Here is an 11,732-nt window from a genome sequence, read left to right as displayed (position 1 = left end):
AAAACTCAATTAAAGTTATAAGTTTCGGTGTGACCGTAACAACCGTTAATACTTATTTTCCAAACTTTACTAAAATAACTAATGTATCATTGAGTATGGAGAGGTAATTTTTATCCTTTTAGCCGTTTGGGGGTAGTAAAATGGACAGGTTTGACGTGTGGGGTAACACCTCACTATGGGTTCACATTATAGAGCAGAGCATGTGGGTCGTATGCGATAGTTTTATCTATATTTTAACTTTTAAAACAGAATGTATTGAATGTGTTATAACTTATAAGCATCGGTAAGATTCAAAATATGCAAAATGGGAATCCAATAAACATCAATAATGTACTTTACACACCTTCAAAATAAATTCATGAAAAGGCAAGTGCTTCTAAAAAAGAGTACATTTTGTTCATTACGGCCTCTCGATTCTTTGTATAGATAGATTTTGTCATTTTACTTAAAGCCAAACCAATGACTTATCAAAATAAATACAGTGACATTCTACTAATTTAAAAAAAAAATAAATATAGAGTAATTACTTGAATGATTAATGTAAAATGTGTTACGTCTTGGAGGATTTGTGACTAATGTTTCTATAATCCATTTGACATTCTTACTTAGGCTTAGATGCACACTATGAACATTTAGAATTTGAAGTCTTATAAGAAATATCATAGAGTCCCAAAAGGCCAAATTGTTTTAAGTACCACGTGTTTGATTATGAGATTTAAATTGATTGCGAATCGGTGGAGAACTAAGAAATAAGTTGTATATTTCTAGGTATTGAGTATCGACATTGAACGACATGAATGGACTGGATTGTTAAATGACAATCAACTGAGAATTGATAATCAACGGCAAACAGCATGGGTGGTTGGTCTCTTCTCATGAGGTTTGTCTGGCTCTGATGGTAAACAAAATATGAAAATTTAGAAGTATTCCTTAGGAGATGTGTGTTGGTTGTTATAAAAATAAAATAAATAAAATTTAATAGAAAATAACCATTTTCTGTCTAAACAAAGTTTTAGTCTCTTTTTCATGAAAATGGTTTTTTTTTAATTAATTAGTTTAACTGAAAAAGTGTGGGTAGTTAAAATTATCAAAGCTTTATCTTGATTACAAATGCTTTTTTCACATGATTGCAGTTGATCATAATAACGACAATCAACTTGAATTATTATGTTAAATATATAAAACTTTTCTAGAAATAAACTTTTTATAGCTTCCTAACTTGATCAATAAACTAAAAGTCGTTTGTAATTTTTTGTATCTAACCTTTAAAATATTATTTGATACTTTGAAAGTTGGAACATTTAGTGTTGGCATGGAACATCTATAGCAAGAGCATGTGCAACCCACGTTTACGTCTAATGCTAACACATAAGCCTCAAAATTCTTGACCCTACAACACAATACATGAAAACACTAAGTGAAAACATGGAGTGAAAACTTGCAAACTGACTTAAATATTCTAGTTGTTATAAATTGTAAGCGCCGAATTACCTGGAGTGAAAACTTGCCTTCTATGAGAAAATTAAAATTTACGAATATTTGGGACGGGTAAAGACTATGTATGATATTAATTATAAAAATTTTATATGGTTTAGATACGGTATTATATTAGGTTATACCCACACAACTTTTTAAATTTGATACGAAACACCCGCAATCGAGTATTTTTTTATTATAATAAAACATATAAAAATTTCGAGCTCTTAAATTTCTATTTTTAAAATAGATTGATATAAACACAATTTTTAAAAGATAAAGAAAACCCATAAATCAAAAGCGATAAACAATTAATTATGGAATGTAAATAAAAAAATATAAATATTTTGATCAAAATGTTTACTTCAATTTTTCATTTATAAACACTAATATGAACCAATAACATGTAGGTTAATCATGTACATAGTAAACATATGAGGCGACTCACAACTCGTACTCTAAGGCTGTGTGTAATGGGCGTGGATTAGGGGCGAGAATGGACGCAAACACCACCCCTGGGGCGATATTTGGGCGATTAGGGGCGGGGGCGGGGATAATTTGTCGTCGGCGAGGTGTTAAAAATAATAATATTATATTATTATTATCGTTTGACAACAGTCAAATAAAAAAAATATTTAATTTAAACAATATATATATATATATATATATATATATATATATATATATAGAGGTGTTAAAAATAATAATATTATATTATTATTATCGTTTGACAACAGTCAAATAAAAAAAATATTTAATTTAAACAATATATATATATATATATATATATATATATATATATATATATATATATATATATATATAAACATCAACCCTTCTTCTCCATTTTATATCCATTTTATAAACAAATCATACCTAAATTCTTACCAAAAATTAGCAAAATGAATCCTAGAAACAACCCGAACCAACCGAACTACCAATTCCCTGGTTTCGGTCAAACGTATGGTTCGCAATCGAGCCAACCGAACCAACCGAACTACCAGTTCTCTGGTTTCGGTCAAACGTATGGTTCGCAATCGAGCCAACTAAACTTACAATGGAACCCGATGAACCCGAACCAACCGAGCTATCCGTATCAATTTTCCGACCCGAACCTAAACATGTACGCCAACTTTCTCAGCCCCCAAAACACAATGCCGTTGGAATTATTTCAAATGAAAGACGACTACGAATCCCTCAAAGCCGAGGGGTTTCACGAGGAAGCCGCATTATTGTTTCAACAACGACGTGAAAAAATGCGCGAATATTACGGATATTAGTTTCTTTTTTTTAGTTATGGTTTTTTTAATTTTTTTCTTTAGTTATGTTTTTTTATATTTTTAGTTATGTATTTTTTTATTTCTTTTTAATTTTAATGCATTTTTATTTAATTATTTAAATAAATTGTTTTTTATTTAATTAGTTTAATTATAAAAAGAAAATAATAAAAAAAGACACCGTGGACCCAACTTGTAGCCCCTACACCATTACACCTCAAAAACAAATTTCCACCCCTTGCTGACTGGGCGTCACATGTCACAATTCGCCCCCCAATTGTAGCCCCTTCACTACACATGACCTAATAAAATGTGTTGTGTGTACTTACAAATGACAATGAACATTTGAAACTCTACCTGCTCGTAACTTAACTACCTACCCTCACACATCAAATCCAATAATCATATGATAGTTGTCCTTGACTTAACTAGTCTCGATTCCATAGTCCCATTAGAGATATGAGATGTTTAAGCGAGATTAGGGAAATAAATAACTCAAATATTCACTCTTCTTTATATTGCATTTTCGTCGTAGTGAAATCATGTGTCGGCTCAATTGTTACTTTGTGACCAATATTTATTACATTCTCATTAATCAATTTAATACTTATAAACGAAAAGCAAATATTTATTGAAGAGGTAGATCCGCCGCAAAGCCCAGTTGGACCCGCAACACACCTTAGAGGTACGTCTGCGCAAAGATCAACTGGTTCCGCAGGACCCACCATGCTCAGAGAGATGAAGACCTTACACGCAGTAAGCCAGCTGTTCCCGCAGGAAAGCCTCCCAGTGGTACAGTACCCCGCCTGTTCCCGCAGCTGCGGATACAAGCCATGAGGGAAGGCTACCCGCACTAACAGTAAAGCTACACGCATAAGGCACTAACTCATACTTCAGTAATGTCACCTGAAGAAGGAATGAGCAAGGCGGAAATATTCCCGCCCAAAAGAGCCAGTCCGTACGCTTCCAGAAGATCTTTTGTACTATACCTACCAGGATATGGACAAATAGACAAGATCTGACTAAAGCGACCCATGAACCAATCACAGGGTGACAGCTCACAGACTATAGTACCAGGAGGAGCACGCTCCAGTACAAAATGTCACTATCAGCCGCTGCCTACCCACCAACTCACATCGTGGCACGAACATAGCCCGTAGTTGGTGGAAAATGAATATTATACAACTGGCCGTACCTGCTTGGAAACCTACCTTCGGCTATAAATACTCCAACACCTTGGAACGGTATCATTATCTTATATCATCTTATCTTCTCCCTAGCTATTTCTCTCAATATACACTTATATTCAGAGCAATCTAGTCTGATTCTCACGTCGGAGGGTGGTCACAAGGAGGAACCCCCCCTTCTCAGTGACGAGCTCACGGTGTCTGTTTTGCAGGTCAAAAAGAATAACCATCTTTGCCGGACCTAACCCTCGTGAGAAACATCTACTTAACCCTAAGATTATCCTTAATCTACCGGGGTCACTTAGTGTTTCTTCATTTATAAATATACTCAAAAGTCGAAACTTATTTTCATTCAAGAAGAAAAAAAAAGTCATCACATATTACATTGAAAAAATGTTCAAAATGACCCATATAGCCAACCAAATTCTTAACTATCTCCCACTTGTACAAATAAATTGTTATTCCAAGAACGTTCATCATCCGCGGTTAATGAAACCAACGTGATCTTGACACGTTTTCTCAAAACAACAAGATCTGTCATCCGACTTGATTTATTTGATCGGACATTTCAAAAAATGATTAATTTTTAAAACAATGGGCCGACATAATAGATCAGGATGACAGATTTTGTTGTTTTGAAAACATGCGTCAAGATCTTGTTAAGCCTATAAACCGTGACAAATTATCATGTTCCAATAGTCCCATTACATTACGTTTGAGTGAAACAAATACATGTGTTGAACCGAAAATATAGTGTCGGTGCCTCACTTCCCAACATATTCGACAATATTAGACAGCCATCCGTTTCGTTGACACTTAACAACTACTCAAGGTCCATCTGTAATCAATCAGCAACAGAAGTCAAGAAGCCAGAGTACACATCCTTAATTCATTAATAATTAAGCCTTTAAATATTTGGATTCTATTCCGGAAATCAATCACCCTCTGGCCCTTCATATCTCAGATGGGTTTGTTCTTAAATTAGCATAAATTTTAATAATACATGAAAGCTTACATCAATGGGTTGGAAGAACAGAGGTGGAGTTGAATCCAGTTCAAGAAATTTGGTGTCAAGAAAGATGACTGTTGTTCTGTGTATCTGTTGTTTCTTTGCTGGGCTGCTGTTTACTGACAGGTTTTACATTATTAGATTGGTTATTTGAAGGTTAATAAATATAATCATCTATTGTTATGCATAATATGTGTGTTGAATGTTGATGGATAATGTTTTACTTTAGGTTCTTGAATCTTGGAACCACTTGATTTTGACTTTGATTTCATTAATAATTTGATTTTAATTTCTAATTCTTGGATTGAATTTTTTGTTTTTTGACAACTGGTAGTAATTGGTTAGTTCTTTAGTTCAAATTGTGCTCATTTTAGCTCAAATTAAGCTTATTTTAATTCACATTATGCTAATTTAGTTCAAATTATGCTACTTTTTGTTCAAATTATGCTAGTTTATGTTCAAATTAAGCTAATTTTAGTTAAAAGTATGCTACTTTTAGTTCATATTAGGCTATTTGTGTTGATGTCTTAGGTGGATTTCAGATTGTTATTGAAACTCTACCACTTTTATCTTCCAAAATGAAGTTATTTTGATTCGAACAGTGAAAGCTAAGATCTGTATGTAAGATTCATAACTTTTGTCTTGTGGTGATAGAATGTGGTCCGAGCCCGAAGCTAAAGGGATATCTAAACCAACTGGAATTGAAGCTGAAAAGCTAAAGTTAATAGCAAATGATTGTGACACATCATCAGTGAGTAATTGTGCATATAATCTCAGCCCATTCTGGATTTATTTGGAACATATAAAATCAAGTTATTTTGGATTTGCTGTTTTTGATTAGAAGGATGCAAGGAAGGGTCATAAAGACATAATCGGGGATGTTTCTAATACGCGTAATGTCATCCAGTAAGCTAACTAGCTAAGCTTCATCGTGTTCTATTACTTTTTGTTACATAAGAAGGATCCATTTTAAATTAGTGTTGGTTACAGAACATTAGACAAAACAATTTCAAATTTGGAGATGGAATTAGCAGCTGCTAGAGCCATGCAAGATTCTATAATTTCTGGAACCCCAATCTCTGATGATTTAAGGCTACCCGAGCCCGTTAAAAAAAGAAAATATTTAATGGTTATTGGCATTAATACTGCCTTTAGCAGTCGAAGGAGACGGGACTCTGTTCGTGCTACTTGGATGCCTCAAGGTTATCACGTCATATATGATTACAATTTATATTATTTCAGTAATAAAAATAGTCTATAGTTTCGATACACTGATTTAGGAGGTTTTATGCTTTCAAAAATTAAAAACACACACTTGAGTGATTTTCTATTCATTTGACTTATTTGATGTGTTTCCTTTTTATATAACTTTTTTTATTACCCTTTAGTAGGGGTGTAAATGTTGCAAGCCGCTTGTGAGCTACTTGAGATTGAGCCTACATATAAGTTTGTTTCAAAACGAGCCCGGGCTTGAGTTTCACTTATTGAGCTTGAGCTGGCTAACGAGCCGAAATGAGCATATTATTTATGTAACTTTTATTTGATATATTACATATATTTAGCTAATGGTTATTATTATGTATAGAATTTTGAAAAAAATAACTAAATAATATACATTATGCTACATATAAAAACTAATATTTAAATAGATATAAAAAGTAATTATAAATGTATATAAATTTATTAGTGAATAATAAATGAGTCAAGCTGGAGGTTGAAAAATTATTCACAACCCAAACTCGGCTTTAGAAATAGAGCTTGAAATGAGCTTAGCACGAGCCTAGTCTACCCCGAGCTTGGCTCGGATCGGTTCGCGTACACCCCTACCCGTTAGCAATAAAATGGACCTCGTTTATAAGTAATTGGTTTAATGTTGTTATTGTTAACTTGTAATATTGTTTCAATTGGGTCTTTAAGTTATATTTTTTTGTCACGTTAATATAGGTGATAAACTAAAAAAGCTTGAGGAAGAAAAGGGTATTGTGATGCGATTTGTGATAGGTCATAGGTAAACCACAAGTATATAATAATCATTTTAATTTTAATCTATATCTTTTCTATATATCAATTTTTATATTTCATGAATTATCTTTATGCAGTGCTACATTAGGCGGTATTCTTGATAGAGCTATTGAAGCCGAAGAAAGGAAGCATGGGGATTTCTTGAGACTCGAGCATGTCGAGGGTTACCTCGAATTATCAGCAAAAACAAAGACGTTTTTTACTACCGCGCTTGCTTTGTGGGATGCTGATTTCTATGTCAAAGTTGATGACGATGTACATGTAAATATAGGTAACTATATCATCTTGCATTATTATAAGACCGTTAAGATTTTGTAAACCATTTGACATTTTTGAAAATTTTGAAATGTTAAACGAAGGTACACTTGGAGCAACATTAAGTAGATATCAGTCAAAGCCGCGGGTATATGTCGGATGCATGAAATCCGGTCCTGTTCTTGCTCACAAGTAAGCCAAACCTTTTCCGTCAAACTAGTTTACTGCTCGAATTATGGTTGTGTAGTTGAAAATGATGTTTATAAATATGGAGAGGGGTGTGCATCGGTCGATTTTTGGGATCAAACCAAAAGTCAAAAATTTGATTTATTGGGTTTTTGAAAACCGTTCGGTTTCGGTTTAGCAATAACAATAACCTCAAACTCGACGACCCATATTCATGGGGTTGAAATTGCCACTCGGCTCACTCGATTTCTAACTTCGCCGTTTGTCAAGCAGAGGCGTTCGATATCACGAACCCGAGCACTGGAAATTCGGTGAGGAAGGAAACAAGTATTTCCGTCACGCAACAGGACAACTATACGCCATTTCAAAAGATTTAGCTACTTACATCTCAATAAACCAGTAAGTGATCATTATCATTTTCCACTCTTTATATCAATCCTTGTGTTCTCCATCTCATTTTCGCACCATTTTAGACACGTGCTACACAAATATGCCAACGAAGACGTTTCACTGGGATCATGGTTCATTGGACTGGACGTCGAGCACATTGATGATCGACGGTTATGCTGTGGCACACCACCCGGTATAATCATATAAATAAATTCAATTAACGGTTATCGTTTTTGTGTATTAATGATGGTTAAGTTAAATAAATTATTATTTAAATGTTGGTATGTAGACTGCGAGTGGAAGGCTCAGGCGGGTAACATATGCGTGGCGTCATTTGATTGGAGTTGCAGCGGGATATGCAGGTCGGCTGATCGGATGAAGGAGGTTCACAAGAGGTGTGGGGAAAATGAGAATGCAGTATGGAATGCATCTTTTTGATATTGTGTGAATACATACAATGTGTAAAATATGTAGAGACAGGGGTGGGTTTGGCTTTGGCTTTGTTTTAGATTAAGAGAAATGTACCCCATGTTCGGAGCAACCTATATAGAGTTAAGTTCAGCTAATAAATAGAAAAAAACTGACGTGACATCACTTGGATGGATCATGGTGTATTAACTATTTTTAACATCATAAGAGTGCAAAGAAGCAGATTAATTATATTAAGACTGTATAATCACTATAGTTTAAAACTAATTATTTTAGTTATTTGTATTTTTTTAGGTTAATTTCATCTGTATTATTGTATACCGGATCTCACCCCGGATCATGGTAACATTTGGATTTAAAATTTCACATAACACATTAGAATTCTTATTTTAGCAATATTAAAACACCAAGAAAGTTAAATTGTGTCCGCATTTTTTTTTGTACAAAACAAAACTGAATTACTATATTGGAATATTTGACAATTTTTTTTAAAAATATGTCCTGAAATTGCAACCACCTATGTGTTTTGCGGCTGTATAAATTTGCGACACAAATTGGCTCCAAACTTGTTACATAATTATAAAAAACAAGACTCAAAATATATGCAAATTCTTAGAAATATATATACAAATACATAATCAAATCAAAAACCTATAACTGTATACGAATACGTAAATCAAACCAAAAGTTGTTATTTATACAGCTTTCTTTCTGTCACTAATTTTACAACCCATTTTGTTTCGGTCACGTATTCAATAACATTTTGTTCGATTAATATTGTTATTTCACAAACTCAAAAACATTGTGATTTTTTCTTTTGGGATATATGTACGGTTTGCCTACATGATACCTTTCTCAGACCTTACTAACAGCTTTGGTATTGATGAAATTTTTACTAGGTATGGTTGTTGGTGATCAATCACGTGAGTTAGGGGGTGTGGTTTTTAACCGTACACAAATAACAAACCCGACTCGAAGCAACCTGAGGCCCGAATAACCCGACCCGAATGTACTCAACCCGAATAAACTCTCAACCCGAACCCGATAATAAACAATCAGGTTGGTATTTGGGTTAAAATATTAAATAGTTGGTTCTAATGTTTTATAACCCTAGGGTAACCAAAGGTCTTATGCTCTCAAACTCTTGGCTGATGCATGTGTATACATTAGTATTTTAGTTGACGCATGCTCTCTTCATTCAATTCACAATTAAAATTTTTCAAAGCCCTAAAATCTATATTGCTTTTAAGTATTGCTCAATGGTTCTTTTCATTCCAAAATCAACAGCCACACATCACATAGAATCACACAAAGCAGTGAAACACTCCTACCGTAAGTACATTCAACTTGGTTCATTCCAACTTAACGCAGTAGCCGATAATAATTCCAATTTAAAAAATAGCCGTCATCGATCTCAACTTTCACGCTATTTGTTTTCATTGGACTTCCGTTAAAAAGAACTTAACAACGCTAAATTTTTTCCAAATTTCAAACTAATATTTTAGGACTTTTGATCGGAATAAGAATACGAATCGATTGACGTAAAACTTAACTCGAAACGGTCCCTGATTTTTGATAATTAAAAGTTTAAACACCAGAACTGAAGCATCATTTAGTCGTTTGGATCAAGGCTAGTGGTAGAGAAGTTGGTGATCAAGACTGCAAGGCTACCTGATGACTGTGGCTTGAGAGTCAAGCAAGCGCGAAAATAACGCAATCTCCGTTAGTAACTACAACTTTATGCACATGTTTCCATTAACAATAGAAATTTCTGACAAGTCCTTAGCAATGAAAATTTATGAAAAAACATAGTCATATCAATTCTTTCTTTTACTCATGGGTAGTTGAAGTAAATTAATTAAACATTTCGGTTACGAAAATAAATGCATGTATTAAATTGTTTAAAGAACCCGTATTATTTTTCTCAACCTAAAAATTAAATTCATTCATTCGTCTTCAATCACGTGACTATGCTTTTTCATAAATTTTCATTGCTAAGGTAATTTGTAAGAAATTTTCATTGCTAATGGCAACGTATTAGAAATTTCCAATATTGTTAATATTTACAACTTGGCCATAAATTTCCGTATTAATGGCAAATTCATAAAAACATGGCAGAAGTCGTTGTTAGTAACATCAACATATGCATTCCAATAGTCTTGTATTCCCTGACCAGCCCTATGGGGTTCCTTCAAGTTTCCGTTACTAACGAAAATTGCATTATTTTTTTAACACTTTTTAACCCATGCTTGTTGTGAAGAAGGTTTCTCAATCAACATTACTTTTGCAAAAACCTCTTCAGGACACTCTTCCCCGTTAACAGCTTTGTTGTTGATGAAATTTTTTACTTAGTATATTTGTTGTTGTTGTAGAATTGTAGGTGATGAATCACGTAAGTAACATTAAAATTACAAGATAAAACATAATATGACTATACGAGAGGTTAGTATATTTAGAAAACAAAAGGTTATTAATAATTAGTTATAATAGTTTTTCAAAGGTAAATACACTAATTCCTGAAAAAACCAACGTGGTTTGTGGTCCATTAATAAAGACGTTGAAGAGACTAGGTCGAACTGAGCCCAAGAAGTCCAGCCCAACCCAACAGCAGCCCAAGTATTTCAGACAAGGTCCAAGGTCAACTATCGATCTGTCCTTGTTGATATGAGTATTATAGAGATGAGGTTGACATAGTCTTGGAGGAAAAAGAGTGTCCAGTCTTGGAGGGAAAAGAGTGTCCAGCGAATAATAGCCAGTCCCCTACCTGGGTCAGAGGGACCAGCGGTCAATAGAGAGAACTCAAGGAGTAACGGTCTAGAAGGGAGATTCCCCTAGACCATTATATAAGTACATTTTCTCTTTGTAAAGGAGGGGGGAGGAAAAATAATATAACTCTCTTTTACTCTATCTTGTTCATGGGTTCTCATTGAGATTAAAAAAGGACACACTCACACACAACCCTCAAGTTCACAACCAATGGAGTTTGGAGAGACCACTCTCACAAGTTTGTATTAACATTTGTAATTCTTGTGACCTGCTTGTTGATCCACCATAATAATAACAATCACTCTCAAATCACCATTCTTCTCTAGAACAACACACGAATCCTCGCTTAATCATTTACGATTCAATTAGGGTTCCAACATTGGTGCCATCCGTGGGACCTTCTTGATTGAAGGTCTCACCAAAATCTTGGAAGAATGGATGATCAAATCCTGAAAGGAATACCACTATTGTTTCATTCCGGCTCGGGCGACGACCACCACCAAATACACTGCTGTCGCCGTTGTCTCTCCGGCAAAAGGTTTTTGTTGTCTGTCCACTGTTTCGATAAACAAGTGTCAACCCAGTTCAGATTCTTCGGCGTTTTTCCGTTGCCGGAATCTTTCTCCGACTTTTCAAAATATTCTGTGAAGTCAAAAAATCTTGAAATACTCTCCGGGGAGCATGCATCGAAGAGCAAAAGCGAGAAGAAAGTGGCAAACGGCTACACGGTATTTA

At 34.2% G+C, this 11,732-nt stretch overlaps 1 protein-coding gene across 4 annotated transcripts; it reads left to right on the top strand.

Moving 5' to 3' along the window:
- The first annotated feature begins 4,691 nt into the window (after nucleotides 1–4,691).
- Nucleotides 4,692–8,343, top strand: LOC143550298 (putative beta-1,3-galactosyltransferase 4). Of its 4 annotated transcripts, XM_077040971.1 has the most exons (11): nucleotides 4,733–4,814; nucleotides 4,905–5,075; nucleotides 5,604–5,700; nucleotides 5,791–5,855; nucleotides 5,928–6,151; nucleotides 6,894–6,957; nucleotides 7,049–7,242; nucleotides 7,331–7,418; nucleotides 7,686–7,811; nucleotides 7,886–7,995; nucleotides 8,092–8,343. In XM_077040971.1, the coding sequence occupies exons 2-11, from the start codon at nucleotides 4,960–4,962 to the stop codon at nucleotides 8,238–8,240; spliced, it is 1,233 nt and encodes a 410-aa protein (XP_076897086.1). In that variant the 5' UTR covers nucleotides 4,733–4,814; nucleotides 4,905–4,959; the 3' UTR covers nucleotides 8,241–8,343. The 4 variants fall into 4 exon arrangements, with proteins under 4 accessions (XP_076897087.1, XP_076897088.1, XP_076897089.1 ...); XM_077040972.1 differs by having other exon boundaries at nucleotides 4,692–5,075; nucleotides 5,794–5,855; nucleotides 8,092–8,342; XM_077040973.1 differs by having other exon boundaries at nucleotides 4,693–5,075; nucleotides 5,940–6,151; nucleotides 8,092–8,341.
- The last annotated feature ends 3,389 nt before the right edge of the window (nucleotides 8,344–11,732 follow it).

This window comes from Bidens hawaiensis, unplaced genomic scaffold, assembly GCF_021521415.1.
Source record: "Bidens hawaiensis isolate Kalapana, Puna unplaced genomic scaffold, B.hawaiensis_p1.1 tig00015993_1, whole genome shotgun sequence".
Taxonomy (NCBI): domain Eukaryota; kingdom Viridiplantae; phylum Streptophyta; class Magnoliopsida; order Asterales; family Asteraceae; genus Bidens; species Bidens hawaiensis.
This window is presented reverse-complemented; position numbering and strand designations above follow the sequence as displayed.

Bases quoted from the DNA above. Each gene is read 5' to 3' on its own strand.
- LOC143550298 (XM_077040971.1), top strand. From the start codon at position 4,960: ATGGGTTGGAAGAACAGAGGTGGAGTTGAATCCAGTTCAAGAAATTTG. The intron at 7,812-7,885 runs GTAAGTGATCAT...GCACCATTTTAG, and splicing joins ACTTACATCTCAATAAACCA to ACACGTGCTACACAAATATG. The intron at 7,996-8,091 runs GTATAATCATAT...GTTGGTATGTAG, and splicing joins ATGCTGTGGCACACCACCCG to ACTGCGAGTGGAAGGCTCAG.